This window comes from Staurois parvus, unplaced genomic scaffold, assembly GCF_062004578.1.
Source record: "Staurois parvus isolate SC_StPar_1 unplaced genomic scaffold, SC_StPar_1.0 ptg000211l, whole genome shotgun sequence".
In the NCBI taxonomy this organism is placed as follows: domain Eukaryota; kingdom Metazoa; phylum Chordata; class Amphibia; order Anura; family Ranidae; genus Staurois; species Staurois parvus.
This window is the reverse complement of record NW_028318007.1, coordinates 258,415-279,021: the sequence shown is the minus strand read 5'-3', so window position 1 is coordinate 279,021 and position 20,607 is coordinate 258,415. Positions and strand designations below refer to the sequence as shown.

Here is a 20,607-nt window from a genome sequence, read left to right as displayed (position 1 = left end):
CTGACCTACAGCAATTATGGATTTCCTTTGAGAAGTCAGCTCACAGAACCAGGATCCACCCAGAACAGGTACTTTTTTGTGATTTGACACAGATAGGTTGATATGTTGATTCATTTCTTAGATGTTATAACGATCTGAATTCATTTTAGCTTTCTTGAATCTTCTTTAGAACAATGGCAGCCCATGGCAGGACCTTGCTCTCACACCACCGGGACTATTGGCTCTTGAAAATATGATGTATTTCTCAACACGCTGGCCCAGCGCTTACAGTAGAGTGAGTGATTGGCCATATAAGATGAGTGCCACCAGTAAAACAGCATGCAGAACATCTAACATAGACTTCTGTTCTGTCTGCAGTTTGTACTTGAAAACAGCAGCCGGGAGGATAAACATGTGTGCCCCTTCGCTCGGAGCAGCATTCACCTGACTCTTGTCCTGTGTGACATCTTGCGGGTTGGAGAAACAGGTAGCCAAGATTTTGTCTTCATTTCTCTGTGTCTTTGGTCATTTAGCCTCCAGATTCTACTGGGTTGTTTTTACTTTTAATTTTACTTTACAGAACAAGTTAATTTAGTCTTAAGAGCTTTTGCCTCTAGTTGATTCGTAGACTATTGGTGTACACTGCATGTCCACTCAGGCAATATTTTTGCTAGCGATATATACAGTCATGGCCGAAATTGTTGGCACCCTTGATATTTTTCCTGAAAATCAAGTATTTCACACAAAAAAGGTATTGCATTAACACATGTTTTGCTATACACATGTTTATTCCCTTTGTATGTATTGGAACAAATATAAAACAGAGGCAGAAAAGCAAATATGACATAATGTCACACAAAACCCCAAAAATGGGCTGGACAAAAGTATTGGCACCCTTAACTTAATATTTGGTTGCACACCCTTTGGAAAACATAACTGAAATCAGTCGCTTCCTATAACCATCAATAAGCTTCTGACACCTCTCACCCGGAATTTTGGACCACTCTTCCTTTGCAAACAGCTCCAGGTCTCTCTTATTGGAAGGACACCTTTTCCCAACAGCAATTTTAAGATCTCTCCACAGGTGTTCAATGGGATTTAGATCTGGGCTCATTGCTGGCCACTTCAGAACTCTCCAGCGCTTCTTTGCCATCCATTTCTGAGTGCTTTTTGACGTATGTTTGGGGTCATTGTCCTGCTGGAAGACCCAGGATCTTGGACGCAAACCCAGCTTTCTGACACTGGGCCCTACAGTGCGACCCAAAATCCTTTGGTAATCCTCAGATTTCATGATGCCTTGCACACAGTCAAGGCACCCAGTGCCAGAGGCAGCAAAACAACCCCAAAACATCATTGAACCTCCACCATATTTTACCGTAGGTACTGTGTTTTGTTCTTTGTAGGCCTCATTCCGTTTTCGGTAAACAGTAGAATGATGTGCTTTACCGAAAAGCTCTATCTTGGTCTCATCTGTCCACAAGACGTTTTCCCAGAAGGCTTTTGGCTTACTCAAGTACATTTTGGCAAACTGTAGTCTTGCTTTTTTATGTCTCTGTGTCAGCAGTGGGGTCCTCCTGGGTCTCCTGCCATAGCGTTTCATTTCATTTAAATGTCGACGGATAGTTCGCGCTGACACTGATGCTCCCTGAGCCTGCAGGACAGCTTGAATGTCTTTGGAACATGTTTGGGGCTGCTTATCCACCATCCGGACTATTCTGCGTTGCAATCTTTCATCAATTTTCCTCATCCGTCCACGACCAGGGAGATTAGCTACAGTGCCATGGGTTGCAAACTTCTTGATAATGTTGCGCACTGTGGACAAAGGCAAATCTAGTTCTCTGGAGATGGACTTGTAACCTTGAGATTGTTGATATTTTGCCACAATTTTGGTTCTCAGGTCCTCAGACAGTTCTCGTCTCCTCTTTCTGTTGTCCATGCTTAGTGTGGCACAGACAGACACACAATGCAAAGGTTAAGTGAACGTCTCTCCTTTTTATCTGCTTTCAGGTGTGATTTCTATATTGCCCACACCTGTTACTTGCCCCAGGTGAGTTTACAGGAGCATCACATGCTTGTAACATTCTTATTTATCCGCAGTTGTGAAAGGGTGCCAATACTTTTGTCCAGCCCATTTTTGGAGGTTTGTGTGACATTATGTCGAATTTGCTTTCTTTCCTCCCTTTTTTTGTTTTGTCCCAATACACACAAAGGGAATAAACATGTGTATAGCAAAACATGTGTTAATGCAATACGTTTCGTGAGAAATACATGATTTCCTGGAGAAATATCAAGGGTGCCAACAATTTCGGCCATGACTGTATTTAGTCAGTTGTACCATCTCCCATGAACTGATTATGTGGATGAATAGAGTGGAGGCTGATTGCCGAGAAACCAGTTTCTGCTAACTGGATATACAGTATGTTGGTGGTTGATCAATGAGAGAAAAAGCAGAGCATGAGCTAAAAGTGGTCAGTGGTGGGAAGAAGCAGAATGGCAGCTGATCATTGGGAGAACTGTAGTTAAAGGAGGAACAATGGCAAATGATTGTGATTTGGAGGGTATAGAGGAGGCAGAGCTGTTGATCATAGCAGGGAGTGGAGGAGCATGCGAAATTCACCATAGATCTTCAGGAGGCAATGCAGACTTGAAGCTGATCACAGGATTTGGAAGGAAGAAGAGAGAAGGCAGAACAGGAGCTGATCAAAGCTGAAGGAAAAAGAGAAGAGGAAAAATGGGATTTGCTTGTGAATCAGAATTAGGACAGTGTTTTGAGATAAAATAAAGTAGAAAGGTCAATGTTGTAGAAAACGGATACCACAGGATGCCAGAGAAACACAAGAACACAAAAGTGGTGACAAAACAACAGCCATAGTACCTCAGGTTAAGCTACTGCCAAAATATGTGGGAGTTGAAAATAGACCTCATTGAATGCAGCAGGAAGTATTGTGGAGAGGGTTTAGGGTGGAGAACAGTGTGAACATATACAGAAATGATAGGGCTGGATTGTTGTAAATGGAAGAAGTTGTGCACTTAAAGCTGCTCCAGATGGTGTGGAGGGGGCTGCTACTTTGGACACAGTGGGGTGGGAGCTATGACAGGAAGATTGGGAGTAGGAATGTTGAAACTGCATCTTGGGTCTTCACTAAGCTGCTAACTGTGTTTGCTTTGCTTTGCTTTGCTCTCCTGGCATCCCCATAGTGGGATCTCTGGAAGACATTCCTCTGAAGGAACAGTTAGCTTAGGCTCTATCTGCCAATGTCCAATGGATCCTGCAGACACTAGAGAAATTCAGGTAGATTCTAAATCTCCAGAAGTCAGTGCTAGAACTGTCTCCCATGTTCGGTCTTTGCAGAAATCTCATCCTCTGTTTTTGGATGAGGGTTTAGATCCTGAAGGTGTCCTCCTTCAGGGTGGCTCCATATGCCCAATTTCATGCTATACTGTTGCAACTCAACATTCTGGCAGTGTGGGACAAGAGGGTACAGTCTCTGGATCATCCCATAAGCCTGACCAGCAGGACTGGGCTTGCCCTGGCATGGTGATTAACAGGTTCAGTGCTGGTATAATGGAAATCACTATCTCCTTGGTTTTGTTCATTGAAGATGCCAGTCTATCAGGCTGAGGAGCCATCTTAGTACTAGATATTGTACAAGAGACATGGTCATCAGAGGAAGCTTGGCTTCCAGTCATTATTCCAGAACTCATGTCGATTCAGTTGTCCCTTCAACTCTACCTTTCGTCTGGAAGGTCATCTGTTCAGCATTCAGTTGGACAATGCCACAGTAGTGCATACATCAACCATCAGAGAGACACCTGAAGTCTTGCAGCTCAAAGAGAAGCAGATCTGATTCTGACTTTGGCAGAACTTCACATTAAAGCTGCAACTGCTCTGCATGGAAAACTGCCAGGGGGCTTCCTTAGTCATTAATGCCTGGACTCCGTAAAACAGTCCTTTCACCAAAAGGCATTTAAAAACCTTTGTTGCAGGTGGATGATGCAGGACATGGACCTTTTGGTCCCCCCAGGTAAACTGAGTAGGGTTGCCTTGAGATCCAGGGTTCCTCTAACCTTTGCAGTGGATGTTCCAGTAACCCTGTAAGATCAGTTGAACATGAACTATATATTTCTCCCGTAAAGCTCCTTCCTCACCTACTCCATGGGATCGAGATGGGACTCATCCCGGTGATCCTTTTTTGGACCAAACTGGCCCAGGAGGACATGGTACTCAGATTTCGTCCCTTGGAAGGATCATCCAAATCTTCTTTCCCAGGGGCTGGTTTATCACCCTGCATTTATGATCGCTGGAGGCCTAATAGATTTGGTCATCCCTACATTCAAAGATAGGAAATTGACTTCTTGCAAGGTCAACCATCACACATGGAAATCATATTTCTCCTGGGGTGAGACAAGGTTTTTTCGTCCCAGTAACTTCTCAGTTGAATGAATCCTGTCTATTCTCCAGTCTGGTCTGGATCAGCTTTTGGCCTTTCATTACCATCAAGGGTCCTTTTCAGACACTGCTTCCCTCTAAACCCTGAAGGCCTTCATGCAGGCTGTCGCTCACATTGTTCCTCGTGTACAGTATATTCCCCAGTGATTCTCCCAGATATTAACTTGGTTCTGTTGGTTCTTCAAAGACCCATGGCTTTGAATGTACCAGTGAAATTCCTCTATCTATCTTGCTCTCAAGGTTACCCTTCTCTTTGTAATCACTTCTGCAAGTTTCAGAATGCCTGTTGTATTTGGCACCTCAAGCATGGCTTTTGAATGGGAATATGGTGCTGCAACTGTGCTGCTGTGTTGCTTGCGTTGTGGCCCTATTCACTTGAATAAATCACGGGTATTACTTTTGCCCAACTTTTGCAATGTCACCTGGCTGTCATGTTATTTAAGATGGGCAGTCAGGGAGCAGTAAAATCACGGCTATTCCCCCCATCCCACCCTCTCGTCCTCCAACCTCTTGGTGTTAATGTGCCCTTAGTGCTTCATAGGCTTTTAACCATCAGACTCTTGCTAGTAAGATTTGCAAGACTCACAACTTTTCTTCTGTTTGCATGTCCATTAAGTTTTATTAGGTGGATGTTCAGGCCCCAGCTGATGTGAATGTGTACAATCTTTGGGTGTAAGGTTCTTCAGCCAGCTATGCTGAGCCACCTCAGTCACTTTGTTGGTTTTTGAGGGGCTGATAGCCCTTGTTTTCTGTGTTGCCCACTCCTCAGTTAGACTGCTTTTGGCCATCCCAATGTTTCTGAATATTCTGTGTTCTGTGATATACAATTACAAAAACAGGATTTTTAGATTTACAGTAAACTCCTTGCCATGAAGTACACTAGGGTTGTGGGATGGGGTTATGGGTTCATGCAGGGAATGTGAGGGGTTCTACTGGGCTGCCCTTTTTTTTTTGTTTTGTCTGTATTCAATCTCCCATAGGTCGTAGCATAACCCAGTGTTCCTGAATGTTCTTTCTGTGTCCAAAATTTTATTTTAAGAAACTGATTTTTCAGTAAGTCAGAAATCATATTTTTCTTTTTATTTATTCATAGACTCTGTGTTACGTTGAGTATGGCATGTTGCTGGTATCATTTTATAGGTCATCAGTTTTCAGAATGGTAGCTGTAAAACTTAATCTAATTTTTGTGATATTTCAGTTTCGGAAACAGGTCAAAGCTTCCAGACGCTCTTCTACGCACAAGACCACTTCATGCATGAACTCTTCTCTGTCTGCATTCAGGTGCTGAATAAGACATGGAAGGAGATGAGAGCCACACAGGAGGACTTTGAGAAGGTTTCTGTCTCCTTATTATGAGCTTCTCGTGCCTTTAATTATCATTTTGATCTTCTAATTTTTGCGACCCTGTTGTTCTTATGTGCCCAGGTTATGCATGTGGTAAAGGAACAGATTTATCGCACTCTTGCTCTCTCACCAACATCGTTGGACTTTTTCAGGACAAAGATTTCATCTCTGAATTACAGCGAGATTCTTCGCAGACGTCAGGAGGAGAGGCTGATCCAAGATGAAGCACTTTCCCCACCTGTGATGTGAGAAATGCACCGCAAAGCCATCTTAAAGTGAGCCTGACTAAAGTGTGGGCACCTCGTGGTGACTGACAGAAAACCTGTGTCAAGAGGAACACAAAGATTGTCATTAGTGATTTCCTTCTGAAAATGCTAATTGCCTGTTAGGCATGCCTGATCTTCTGATTTTGGTGCTTTCTGGCCTGGAGCTCATTATTTGCATATTGTTCCAAGTCAATGATTCCAGAAGAATTCAGACTGTTAGTTACATTTTTTAGGAAACAGGGTCTACAATTTCAGCTGTTCATGTTTCCATCAAGCATGTTTCTTCAATGCACTTCTGTTAGCTGATTTCTAATGGGAGCCCTTGGATTCTAGGCCCAAGCTGAACCTGGGGCTTCTACTCCTGTCCAAGTTGACATGAAACCCTGCTCCCTCCCAACACTAAGCCTTCCCCAGTCATACAAATGTTACATGCAAAAAGAGTAGAAGCACTGGCATTATAAGATTGAATTGGTGGGACTCAGTACCTGCAGGAATGGGTAGACTTGTAAACCATTCCTGAGAGAAACAGTGGAGCACATTCCGCTGTTGCTTTTTCATTATTCTGAAAATACTACTTTCTTGGCTCACCTCACGTCAGCACACCATGGGTTAATCCTCCGTAGGTAACCCCCAGGACCACCTCCAATAGCTAGAATAAAAGACCCTCCCTCCTGATCCTCGGTGTTCTTCTTTTTTGGTTACTCCAGGCCACCTGCCAAAGTTTCCAGATCAGATGGATGTTGGTGAGCAGTATCCCCCCTACTGCACCTCCCCCCAGGTTCTCTGCCTCTCCAGGTTTGGAAGACCCTGTGTGTGGGTGGTAAGTCCCCCTAAAGCCAGGGTTACCCTTGTGCCTGGGTTTGTTGCTTAAATAATACATATTTTACTGGCCTCTGCAGGTGCTTCTCATGGACGCTGTGGCTGCACTCCTTGTTTTCCCCCCATGCTGTGTCTCATTAGCAGCGAGCCCTTCTATCTCTCTCTCTTCCTTATCCTGTTCTGAGGGCAGGCTCTATGGGAAGCACTGCAGAGGCCAGTAAAATACTGGTATGTATTATTTAAGCAACAAAACCAGGCACAAGGGTATCCCTGGCTTTAGGGGGATTTACCACCAACACAGGGTCTTCCAAACCAGGAGAGGCAGAGAACCTGGGAGGAGGTGCAGTAGGGGGGATACTGCTCACCAACATCCATCTGATCTGGAAACTTTGGCAGGTGGCCTGGAGTGACCAAAAAAGAAGACCACCGAGGATCAGGAGGGAGAGTCTTTTATTTTAGCTATTGGAGGTGGGCCTGGGGGGGGTTACCTATGAAGGATTAACCCATGGTGTGTTGACGTGAGGATACGCCAGGAAAGGAAAATTTTGGTAAGTATGGGACAACAATTTTTCGTATTCCTGGCTTTTATACACACTCTTTAACTTCAGTCCTGTGAGTCACTGACTTGGAACAAACATGCAGATGAGAAGTTCTACCTTTCCTAACCTCCAAACCTCCATACTTGTTCCAGATCCAGTGGCTTAGTTGAATAGCCAAACAAAGAGCAGGAACAGGAGATCAGCTATGTCAGCCCCATATTTTTCTCAGGAAAGGTTTTTTTTTAATCTTGCCTCCTGAACTCCCAGGGTCTGGTATCCAGTATTTGAAAACCAACACAGGAATGCCATAACCACATGGTGCACCACAAATTTCAGGTCGGGTTCAGTTTAAGCCTGTGCTCAAACAACAATATACATATAGGGGTCATGCATGACTCTGAGTAAATGAAGCCTAGAGGTTATAGATAAGGAGGTGTCTGATATCAGTGTTGGTTATTTAAGCCTTCAGCTTGTAAAAGACCAGTGTGAACAGCAAGCTTCAATCAGCACCATTCAGCTCCAGTTTGGGAAGGTTAAACAGATCCAGAACTCACCTTAAATCTGGAACTGTTTCCTACAGTCATTTCCAGTTTTCTGGATTAAAAAAGCCCAGTGTCAGCCAATCTGTAATACTGAGAACATAGTGTGAGTGCAGGGTGTCATAGACCCACCCCTCAGAGGGCAACACCACAATGGCCTGCATTAAATATGTAATGGTATAGACAGCTAGACATGTACAGAACGAAAAAATTCATTTTGACCGTTTTTGACTGATTCAAAATCTTCGAATCGAACATACTGAATTCATTGTGAAGAATAGTTGATTCCATGCTATTCGAAATTCAAATTTCGGAAGATGGCTATATTCTATTTTATTTTATTCTTTTCTAATCTATTCTATTTTTTTTTCAGTTCTATTCCTTTATTTTCTATTCTTTTATTTTCAAAATATGAATTTCAGAAGACAGCTTTATTCTTTCTATTTTATTCTATATTATTAGAAGGTCAAACTTCAGAAGACCGATATATTAATTTTCTTTCATCCTATTCGAAATGTGAATTTCAAAAGACAGCAATATTCTTTCTATTTTATTCTATTCTATTCGAAGTTCAAATTTTGGATCATGGCTATATTCTTTCTGTTCCATTCTATTTTTCTATTGTAATCCTTTATTTTCTATTCTATTCTAATATTTTATTGTGTAGTCTATTATTTTCTATTCTATTCTGTTTTATTTTATTTGATTCTGTTCTAAATTTTCATTTTGGAAGACAGCTATATTCTTTCTATTTTACTCTATTCTAATCTATGCTATTCTTTTACATTCAATTCTATTCTATTATTTTCTATTTTATTGTATTCTAATTGAAATGTGATTTGCGAAAGACAGCATATTCTATTTTATTCTATTCTATTCAAATTTTTGAAGACGGCTTTATTCTTTTCTATTCTGTTCTATTCTATTATTTTCTATTCTATTCTGTTTTATTCTTTTCGAAATTCGAAAAAAGATAGCTATATTCTAACGCTAATACACATAGTCCTTGCAGGAAATCAGCAATAGTCAGCAATATGTCTACATTTCAAATTTGTTTTCAGATTCACATTTGTTTAGAATTCAAATTCAGATGTTATTTTGGACATAATTTCATTTCCTTATTTTGTATTTGCTTAAATTCATTACTATTGTAATTCGGAAATTCAGATACATCCGAATCTTCAAACAAAAATTTCATCCAAATTTCAGTTCGGAACAAAACAAACTGCACATGTCCGTAGACAGCTCTGCTCCTTGCATCTTTGAGGACCACCCATCTTTAAATGAACATCAAAGAGGACCCCAGTGTGCTACATGACCAGATAGAAGACTTTGAACAATGAAATACACACTGGGGTCGCTGAGCCCAGAGTTGGGCTTTAATGGGAGTGCTAACTGTCTAGTACTACTTGAAGCTTTTTGAAGCCTGCTAGATGCTGGTTGATAGTAACAGCAGGGGCGGACTGACAACTCATGGGTCCCCCGGGCAATAGGGGATCATGGGGCTCCTGTGTCCTTGCCCAAACTCAAAAACGCCTATGAAAAAAGGTACCAGGGGCATCTCATGGGGCCCCCTACTGACCCCGGGCCCTCGGGCAGTGCCCGAGTTTCCAAATGGTCAGTCCGCCCCTGAGTAACAGTAATCACTCCATCCCAATACTGGAACTGAATTTTTCCTTAAACACTAAAACAGCCTTGCTGGAAGCTTGCGGAGATCTTTCAAAAGGCTTTCCAAAAGTCTCCATTTTTGTCTTTTATTAGGGAACTAAGAGAGCAGCTTCAGCCGGAGCTCCTGAACCTGATCAGACAGCAGAGATTCCACTTCCTATGTGAGGGCACCAAGTTCAGGAAGGTCAGCAGTCGACGGAGGCAAGGTAAATGTTGGCACAGGGGACACTTCCAAAATTTAGGGCTTACTAAACTCCAGTTTGATCTATTGAACCCCAACAATGATTTAACTAGAGCTCAGCATTGATCACTAATACAGGAAATCCAAAATGTGACAGTTCTCATTGTACCAGGAAGAGAGAGGAAACGTTCCAGTGGTGACAACTGTCAAAGAGGTAATTTCCCTCACTTTGAAGAGATTTCCTCTGACTTTCAGCTGTATCCCTTCTACAGGAAGTGAGGGGAAATCTTCCTAAAGACACACCTGACTGTAAAGTATATGTGAACCCTTACCTTGTAGAACAACACAATCAGTTTAAAATGCAAGGGAAAACATTTGTGTATAGATATAAAAAAAAACCCACAACCTCTATTCTCAGAAGCAAAAGGGGCGTAGCGAGCTGGGGGTGGAGCCTGCAGGGGGAATGTGTCAGCAAGAGGCAGATAAAGAGCAATACACTGATCTTCCCAGTGAAGGGCTGTGTAGGGGTGCACAAGTCTTATCCATTGGAGGATAGGCTCCCCGCACAGCCAGAAAACGGACCGCGTTGGGAAAGATGTGCTCCTTTGCCTAGCGTGGTCAGTTTGAAATAGGAAAGCAAGAGGACTGGTAGGATAAACAGGTATTTTACACAAAGGAAGCAATATAAAGAGAACAGGATACTTTTTATTAAAAGTATGTACTACAATAGGCACATATCAGGAATATGAAATGTTGGGGTAACATATCCTTTAAATATTCCCTACTCTATACAAAACTAGAAAACAGTTGACTTCTCATTCTAACTATTAACCATAAACTAAAGTAACTCTTAGAAAAAAAGACAAGATACTTCACCTTATCCAAGCAAAGTATCCTTTGTTAAAGTCCCTATAGAGATGGATAGCTCGGTGCTAGTCTTTTACCAATGTCACACCAATTCTAATGTTTGCAGTGTTCGGGGTGATAAAATACTGTTAGCAGTTTATGACTTCTGTCTTATTCCCCATTGACTCATTTATTGTCTTTCCCATATTCTAGATAAACTCTGGTTCTGCCGGTTGTCCCCAAACCACAAAGTGCTGCACTACGGGGACCTTGAGGACAACATTGATAACCCTCCAATTGAAATGCTTGCATCCAAAAGTGAGTCCATTTCTACTATGATTAATATGATGGAATATCAAAGACAGCGAGCCTAGAGAAGTGAGCACTTAAAGCGGAGCTCCACCCAAAAGGGGAAGTTCCTCTTTAACCTCCTTGGCGGTATTCCCGAGTGTAGCTCGGGGTAAAATTTGAGTACCAAGAGCGGTAACCCCGAGCTACACTCGGGCTTACCATGCGGCGTTGCTCAGGGAGTCCCTGCAGCACTTACCTTGTCCTTCGCTCCCGCGATGTGTCCCCTGCAGCGTCCTCGGCCATCTCCTCCGGCCGATGCCGGCATCCGGCTTCCGTGTTCCGGTCCCTGTGATGTCGGGACGTACGGGCGCCGGAATTGGCGGCAAATTTGAAATTTTTTAAAAATGTCATTTTTGCTGTCATTGCTGTTTCAATGCATTTGACATATATTTTGTCCCTACTGCTTTGTCCTGTCCCCTGCCTGCATTTTGACTGTTCTTTCTGCCTGGAAACGTAGAAAAGTCCATGGCGTCCAAAAAGCGTCCCTTTACATCAAAAGCGGTTTTAGACGAGCTAGAGAACAGCGATAGTAAATCAGAACCACTTGCAGAATTGAGTGATAATGATTCGTGGGGGAAATTCGTCATCAGACACTGAAAACAATTTTGCAACTTTGCTCAGTGATGTGGGAATTTGCCTCTGTATTTCAAATTTCAGTGTTTTTGGTTTGATTATATTATTGAATTAAATTTATTATTATTGTATTATTATTTTTTATGATTATTTATTAAATTATAATTTATGATTTCGTGTTTCAAGTTTTATCATATCTGGAATGTTTACTAGACTCTTGTTCGGACAGATTTCAGTGAGTTATTCCTAAAAATTACAGCCTACAATAAAAAACTTCATATTTCCATGCAAAAAAATGTACCGCTTTCAGCACAAAAAATCGGAAAGAATCATACCGCTAGGGAGGTTAAGGACTGCTCCCCCACTCCCCATTAAGGATTGGTATATTTGGGGGGGGGGGGAGCGGGTACCCGAATTTAACAGGTACCCGCTCCCACTTCCGGTCTGATCGCCTAGGTGATTGGAAGCGGAAGGTGTCCTCCCTCCCTCCATGTAGTCTTTTGGGACACGTGACAGGTCCCAGAAGACTACAGGACCATTCATGAAGCGCTGCGCTACTCGCGCATTTACAGTGGAAGCCGCAAGCTATCACAGCCGGGTGCCCACACTGAAGATGCCAGCCTCCTGGAATACAGGACGGCCGGTGAAAAGGGCTTCAGGGGACACAACGTGGCACAGAGGGACAGGTAAGTGGCTGTTTTTTAAAAGTCAGCAGCTACAGTTTTTGTAGCTGCTGACTTTTATTTTTTGACAGGGTGAGTGGAACTCCGCTTTACCATGTCTGATGGGTAATGCGGGCTCACTCAAGGCCCAGGGTTCAAATGAAAACTTGGTTATCAAGGAGTGATAGGCTGGTAACCTTAGTGGTCCCTGAGCTACTTTGCTGCAAGATGATGCCAGGTCAACAGTATCGCCCCACCAAGGACAGAGAAATCAGGCAGCAGGGAAGAAGTGTCAGCACCAGCCACCATACGGGAAGAAGTTTAAATACCCTCCTTGGCCTGTTTGCATGCCCAGTGCCAAGAATACATGCCACCGCATGCGCACCAACAGATGCACAATGACAGCTACTGTACATGCACGCACAACATGCCATCCAGCAGGTACATGACATACCAGGATGGACCAGGACCCTGGATGTACAGACACAGATCTTAGAGGAACAGTATCAAGAGGTGAGATGTGGAACATAGGAAAATAATATGTGGTTGAGAGGTGACAAGTTATTGGTGTTGGGGGGCATTGTATACTAATGAGATGACAGATTATCGGTGTATCGAGGCTGTATACTAATGAGATGACAGATTATCGGTGTATCGAGGCTGTATACTGAGGAGGTGACAGATTATGGGTGTCAGGGGGCTGTATACCGAGGAGGTGACAGATTTATGTTGTGGGGGGACTGTATACTGGGGAGGTGACAGATTATTATTGTGGGGGTGGTGGCTGTATACCGAGGTGACAGATTATTGTTGTGGGGGGCTGTATACTGGGGAGGTGACAGATTATTATTGTGGGGGGTTGGCTGTATACTGAGGAGGTGACAGATTATTGTTGTGGGGGGACTGTATACTGGGAAGGTGACAGAATATTATTGTGGGGGGTCTATATACTGGGGAGGTGACAGATTATTATGGGGGTGGTGGCTGTATACTGAGGAGGTGACAGATTATTGTTGTGGGGGGCTGTATACTGGGGAGGTGATAGATTATTATTGTGGGGGGTTTGTATACTGGGGAGGTGACAGATAATTATTGTGGCGGTGGTGGCTGTATACTGAGGAGGTGACAGATTATTTTGTGGGGGGATTGTATACTGGGGAGGTGACAGATAATTATTGTGGGGGTGGTGGCTGTATACTGAGGAGGTGACAGATTATTATTGTGGGGGGGCTGTATACTGGGGAGGTGACAGATAATTATTGTGGGGATGGTGGCTGTATACTGAGGAGGTGACAGATTATTGTTGTGGGGGGCTGTATACTGGGGAGGTGACAGATTATTATTGTGGGGGGCTGTATACTGGGGAGGTGACAGATTATTATTGTGGGGGGTTTGTATACTGGGGAGGTGACAGATAATTATTGTGGGGGTGGTGGCTGTATACTGGGGAGGTGACAGATTATTGTTGTGGGGGGCTGTATACTGGGGAGGTGACAGATTATTATTGTGGGGGGCTGTATACTGGGGAGGTGACAGATTATTATTGTGGGGGGTTTGTATACTGGGGAGGTGACAGATAATTATTGTGGGGGTGGTGGCTGTATACTGAGGTGACAGATTATTGTTGTGGGGGGGCTGTATACTGGGGAGGTGACAGATTATTATTGTGGGGGTGTTGGCTGTATACTGAGGAGGTGACAGATTCTTTTTTTCTTTTTAGTTGCAGTTGCAGATATAAAATTTATTCTGACAGGCAAGGATTGTCCTCACATGAAGGAGAAAAGTTCAGGGAAGCAGAATAAGGTGAGTTCTCCAGATATTTTTAGCACACTTCTGATTCTGAATGAAATGTCATTTTCTCACTAACATCAATAAATTTGTTCAGCATTCTGCAATTTTTTTTCTACTCTGCTCTGCTATAGATCATTTTCCTTTTCTGGCACATAAGCATGGCAGCATGTCCCATATACCTTAAATTTACGCCCACCAGGTGTCTGCATATTAGTCTCAATAAAAGCTGCAAACAAAGGTGAGACTCCTATGCTGCAATAGTTATGTGCCTGAAAATTACCGATAGGTATGTATCAAATTTTACAGTTTTCCTGGCACAAGCATGGCACCATAATCATTGAATGTAGCAGTGAAAACCAGGGAGGGTTACTATACAGTACTGAGAAGTACTGAGAACCACTCTCCTGATCTGCACCCATTGTCAGAGATGCCAGGTTTACCCGATAATGGGACAAGAAGGTGCCATATGTTGCCCAAGTTGCTGTCCAGCAAACTGATTTCTGGTGGATCATTTTTTGCAGGCTGCAGCATCTCAATGACTTGGGGAGAACAACAAAGATTCTCTAGTTTGTTCGTCTCAATCTCCATGCTGCCAAATACAGCCTACTCAGGTTGGAGTGAAGGACTTGACCCTTGGTCAGATGATCCCAGAGCAGCATGACTGGAGGCTTTATTTTCTGGGACTGTAACAGATGAAAGCAAGGCCAATGAAGCCCAATTATAAGGATCACTATTAAGCTGGGTACACATGCACAGTGCAGCAAGGCCTAGCTAAATTTTGATCTGTGTGTGGGCCTCCTTGTTCAACATAAGCCAATCGATAGACACCATTTGTGTCTGTCTATTATCTTCCAGTTCGGGGAATCCACCAGGGAATTCTGAGGACCAGGATCCCCAACAGTATGTAGTAGCTGCGGGTGCCACCTCGACAGAGTATTTACAAAACAGCTGTCTTGTTCCGTTTTAACTTCATAGCTTTCCCTGTAAAATATGGAGTGAAGACCTTCAGGTCCTGAAGAGCGCCATGAGTCTCAGGATGTTAGAGACATGTCCTAACTGGATAGCTGCCCACTGCCCCTGAGCTAGCTGTTTTTTTGTCAGTCCCCCAGCCTCACTTGCTGGCATTAAAAGTAAGGTCCAACATCTAGGGTCTAGGTTTTAACAATTCTTTAGATTGGACTCTTATCCACCACCATATGTAGTGCTTCATAGGAGCTGCCAAGCAGATGCATTGGTGGTATTAATCTTTCTGTTACTGCCCCAGGAACCCCACCTGAACTGGATTCCAGTGAGCCCATACTACTATTGGGATCACTGCCATCATTATCCCAACTAGACTGAGGCACTTTGATGCTGATAGATAGTGACTGGATAGCACCGCCTGCACCCTTGTGAAACCAGATTGTTAGGCATTTTCAGGTTGACGTGGCCATAGGCCCTACGAAATTTGTATCATGTCTGCTGACAGTTCTTCTGAGTTCTTTACTGTATCCAGGACTGCTCCCAAGAAGACCATTCTCTAAGATGGGACAGGAAAAATACACATGGTAAACTGATTTATTATCCCGGAGTTCAGCTTTAAGGAAAAGCCTTCAAGATATAGGTGGTCTGCCGTTGCTGACCTTATGGAAGTGCTTAGTTGTATTGCTGTCATGCTGTATAGTTTGTCATTTAAAAGTATGCAGCTATTGAAGTCAGAGTGGAAAGAGAAATGGTAGAATACTAGAGGATTTGTTGGTAGACGCAATGGGTGAATTTGTCAATAGCTGGTAAAGTTTTGCTTTTTTTTTCGCAACAAACCATTATGAATAAGTAGGGTTTCGAAGGAAGGTACTTCATTGTGTAAACGTTGTCCTGGTGTCTTGTAGGATCTCATGGATCAAGCCTTTTCCATCTGCTATGACGTGGACAGCTGTTTGAACTTCATTGCTCCCACATATAATGATGTAAGATGAACAGACATTGTGTACGGGAGAGATAGAGTTGGAAAAGTAGGGGGGGCTGGCTGACCTCTGTACGGGAGATGTGAGGCAGGGCAAAGGCAGGCGCAGATAGGCCCCTCTAGAGGAAGGGTGGGGATGTATGTGGACCTCTGTGAGGGGGTACAAGAGAGGTTTGACTTCTTTAGGGAAGATGTGAGGCAGCAACAGAGACTGGCTTTTTGTTGAGGATAGGAGGGAATCAAACAGAAGCTGACCTATGTTGGAGAGATGTAGGACAGTCAGAGTCTGGGCCCAGTTGAAGAGGGTAGGGATAGAGGCTGACCCCTGTAGAGGAAGAGTGGGCTGGGGATGGGAGGGGACTTTAGGGGAGATATGAGGTGGGAATGGAAGCTGACTTCTTTAGGGGGGAAATGAGAAGTGGGGATAGAGACTGGTTGCTGTGGAGGATGGGTAGGGTGAGGGCAGAGACTGACTTCTGCTATGGAGGTAAGCATCTGTCTTCACTGAACCCCTCCTCCACAGAGGTTAGTGTCTGTCCCCGCCTCACATCTCCCCTATTGAGGCTGACCATTATAGGTGAGGGAGGGGACATAGGTTGATATCTATTGAGTAGGAGTGGGACAAGGATGGAGGTAAGCCTTTGTAAGGGAGATGTGAACCATGGACAGGGGTAGACCACTGTAGGGAGGTTTGGGTACCTCTGTAGGGCAGACCTGGAGTGGAGAAGAAAAGAGACCCCTATAGGGGTAGGGCGATGACAGGAGGTGGAAGGCTGTAGGGAGATGTGTAAGGGGATGGAGGTGGGCCTCTGTAAGGGAGATGTGGGGCAGGGAATAGGGGTGGACCTCTGTAGGAGAGGCTTGAGACAGTGACTAAGAATGACCACTGTAGGAAAGAAATAGGGTAGAGATGGAGGAAGACCTCTATAAGGGTGGTGTTCTGACAAGAGGTAGGACGCTGTAGGGGAGATGGGCCTCCATGTAGCTGAATAAAAGATGACCCAATTGTTTCTTGTCTTTGTACAGTTCTGTCTGTGGCTGGATGGGCTTTATGCTCTGCTAGGGAAAGAAATGCACAGTGAACGGTGCCGCACAGATCTAGACCTACTGCTGAATACTGAACTGAAGCTCAGGTTACTGGACTTGGAAAATATTCAGATTCCTGAACAACCTCCACCCATTCCACCACGACCTCAGAATTATGACTACTGCTACAAGTTCACCTCTGCTGAGGCTTAACAACCAACAAATCCATGCATTCATATAATGTGCTAACATTAAGTAGAATTTAGAATAAATGTTTCACAAGAACACACTGCATGAATGGAGGAAGAATGGGGATTACCAAGTACTGTACTACTTCAATCCAGGGGAGAGAAATAATTCTTCCTCATGTTTCTTTCTATGAGGTCGGATAGGTGCTTATGTGTTCAAGCTTATGCTATTTCCAATCCTGGATGGTCATCATGCCCCAACCTGACAGTTTCTAATTTATCTCAACCTGAAACCATTCAATTTTCTTCTCTCCTCAACAATCACATCATCTATCATCATTATAAATATTAGAAGGAAACACCATTTATAGGAACAAGAATGTGCAATAGTCTTTGGGAAATGGCTGATATACAAACCTCACAACAAAATCAGTAGTATACCAGTTTGTGCAATAAAATATGTAATAAATGACACATGGCAATATGTATTCTAGTTCTGTACAATGACACATTCCTACTGTAATGGAATCTGGTTTGTGTCCAATTGCTGGACTGTGTTAGGATACATAAATCTGAATAAAGAGCACTTTGAGTGATATGTACTTTGTGTGACATACATATGTGAATGATGGCCCTGGAGACTAAGCCAGGAATATTCCCTTCTGAAAATTGTAAAAGAGAAGAAAACAGCCAGCAATAAAAAAAAAAAAAAAACCTCCAACATTTCTGATACCTCACTTGAATATGGCTACCTGCATTATCCTTGCTGCAGCAAATTATTTTCTGGAGTCACATTTTAGTGGGGATCACCTGTGTATAGTGTTAGGATGTGAGGTGATTGTAGTACACATTTGTTGTGTCTGTAAAATCCAATTTACAGCAAATTATTATTGTAGCATAACCTAGACCAGGTGTGGATGGTAGTAGTAATTCATTTTTGAAATTGTCTCTCCATCTTTTCTCTTTGTCTGGATGGAAAAGACAAGCTATTGGTACAGTATTTAGCAATGTTTGGCTGAAAGCTTCTCTAAAATAATAGGAATGTAGCATTGCCCCCTGAAGACCCGCTGAGATGACCCAGCACTTACCGACACACTTTGAGGTATTTCAAAGGAACTAATAGGCAAAGCATAGCCTACAAGAAGAAGTGTACTTAATCAATAAGACCATAACTTTACTCTGAGAGATATGGTTAAACACCCAACAGTAAGAGAACAGAACTGCATTCACCTAGCAGAAGTATATAAAGACAGACCTAACTTGCTATAAACAGTCCCAGTTTTATCCCACTGGCCAGTGATTAAAAAAAAAAAAACCCATTGGCCAGCAAGGTTGGGGCCTTAGAAGAAAGCACAACAGTTCCCAGCAGACAACAGATTGACCTGTGCGATTTTGTTCTCTTACCAGACCCAGGGCGCCCTCCTATGTCTCCAGACACATGCTCTGGTTTAGTTCAAGTGCTCAGACAGGTTGAAATTGCTGTGATGTCCCTCGTTTCCTTCCTTACAAGCGGTAGGAGCGATCTCCAGTACAGTTTGATCTCACCAAGCCTCCATATCACAGTCTCCCAGAGAAAAGGTTCTAGGTCTCTTTGCTTTTCTGAGTTCTCACCTGATTGTGGTTGGCTATGGAAGGGATTCAGTCAGCCAGCAGCAGCTAAGTCTTTTCCCAACACACCTGATTGCTTCAAGACAGTTCTCCTCCCTTTCCTCTCAACAGCCTGCTGACCACCCTTCTCCTTGTTCTGTTGTATCAGCCAATCACCATCCTCCAGGCTTGATCTAGACCAGTGGTTCTCAACCTGTGGGTTGCGACCCCTTTGGGGGTCGAAAGACCCTTTCACAGGGGTCACCTAAGACTATCGGAAAACACATATTTCCGATGTGTAAAGAGCAGCTACTGTGTAGAAAGCAGCTACAGTGTTGAAAGCAGCTACGGTGTAGAAAGCAGCTACAGTGTAGAAAGCAGCTACTGTGTTGAAAGCAGCTACTGTGTTGAAAGCAGCAGTACTGAAGGTAAAACGATACTTCATAAATTATAATTACTGTTGTAAATAATTTTATGGTTGGGGGTCACCACAACATGAGGAACTGTATTAAAGGGTTGCGGCTTTAGGAAGGTTGAGAACCACTGATCTAGACCCAGCCATGATGGCTACCCCCTGCACTGGAGACACTCCAAAGACGAACATTACAAAGAAGTATCCTTAAAGACGGCTGTTACACTTTTGCAATAATGAATGTTCAGTTTAACCCTGTCCACAGTAAAGATGGATAATACAGCAGCAATAAAGGAAGAAATTCAGCAGTTATCAGCTACAGTCCAGGTTACATACTCCACCCACCAAAAAATCTTTGGTCCTCCAAAGACGTACACGGCAACAAGGAACTAAGTGCAAGTTAATAAACAAGTTACCTAGAAACTAAATGGAAGTTATGACATTTCTTAATAAACACATCAGGTAATGGAAACTGCCACCAATGTGTCAGAGGTCAAGCAAGGGGCTGTCTCCTCTGGTGCTGTTATGGGTAGCACTAAAGTATCAGAGGACCGATGCACAGTCGTGATCATCTTTTCTAAACTGTTTCCCCATGAGCCATATGTAAGTCTACATGGGAGTCGTACCATTCTCTTGACCCGCTGTCCCTGGGTTCATACGGCTCTGGGTACGGCACGGTTGCGCACAATCATATATATGTGTGATTTTGCATTTCCAGGTAGGGGGCGCGTGAGCGACCTACCAGTGCCGCCATTCGTTGCCTCGGCTGTCAATCACTGGGTACCGGCCGGTGATTACTCGCGGGCACACAGTGATTGCCTAGTGTCTCCAATGGGGGAAAGACCTGTGCATAAATAACACAGATCTCTCCTGTCAGCTCCTGCACACTGCTTTGTATGGCTCTCAATAGCAAAGCCATACAAAGCAGTGTGCTTACAGTGAAGCGCACACACAGCACATAATGTGAAACAGCACACAGGTAACCCTTTGATCACCCCAGATTTTAACCCCTTCCTGCCCAGTGCCATTAGTACAGTGTCAGTGCTTTTTATTAGAACTGATCACTGTATTGGTGTAAAAATGGGGATGTCAGTGACACCAAGTCAGTTCTCCCCAGTGTCAGAATGCCTGTCACAGTCCCAATATAAGTCGCTGAGCGCCGCCATTACTAGTATAAAGAAAACAAAATTCTATAACTTTCATGTAAACCAATTAATTTACACGTATTGAGATTTTTTTTATAGCAAAGACATGGAGCAGAATACATTTTGACCTAAATTTATGCCGAAATTTGATTTTCAAAATTTTTTTACTGGACATGTTTATTAGCAAAACGTCAAAAATATTATTTTCCTCTAAATTATCGCTCTTTTTTTGTTTATAGAGCAAAAAATAAAAACCGCACAGGCGATCAAATACCCCTGAAAGAAAGCTCTGTTTGTGG

At 43.4% G+C, this 20,607-nt stretch overlaps 1 protein-coding gene across 1 annotated transcript in view; it reads left to right on the top strand.

The window, feature by feature from the left end:
• Positions 1-17,762, top strand: part of ELMO3 (engulfment and cell motility 3) — a 37,498-nt gene extending 19,736 nt beyond the window's left edge. Inside the window, exons 13-21 of the mRNA XM_089678863.1 lie at positions 170-274; positions 358-466; positions 5,628-5,764; positions 5,855-6,018; positions 9,698-9,810; positions 10,845-10,949; positions 13,938-14,020; positions 15,877-15,954; positions 16,977-17,762. Of these exons, the coding sequence (XP_089534989.1) occupies positions 170-274; positions 358-466; positions 5,628-5,764; positions 5,855-6,018; positions 9,698-9,810; positions 10,845-10,949; positions 13,938-14,020; positions 15,877-15,954; positions 16,977-17,189 (1,107 nt within the window). The 3' untranslated portion in view covers positions 17,190-17,762. The remainder of the gene's footprint in view (positions 1-169; positions 275-357; positions 467-5,627; positions 5,765-5,854; positions 6,019-9,697; positions 9,811-10,844; positions 10,950-13,937; positions 14,021-15,876; positions 15,955-16,976) is intronic.
• The last annotated feature ends 2,845 nt before the right edge of the window (positions 17,763-20,607 follow it).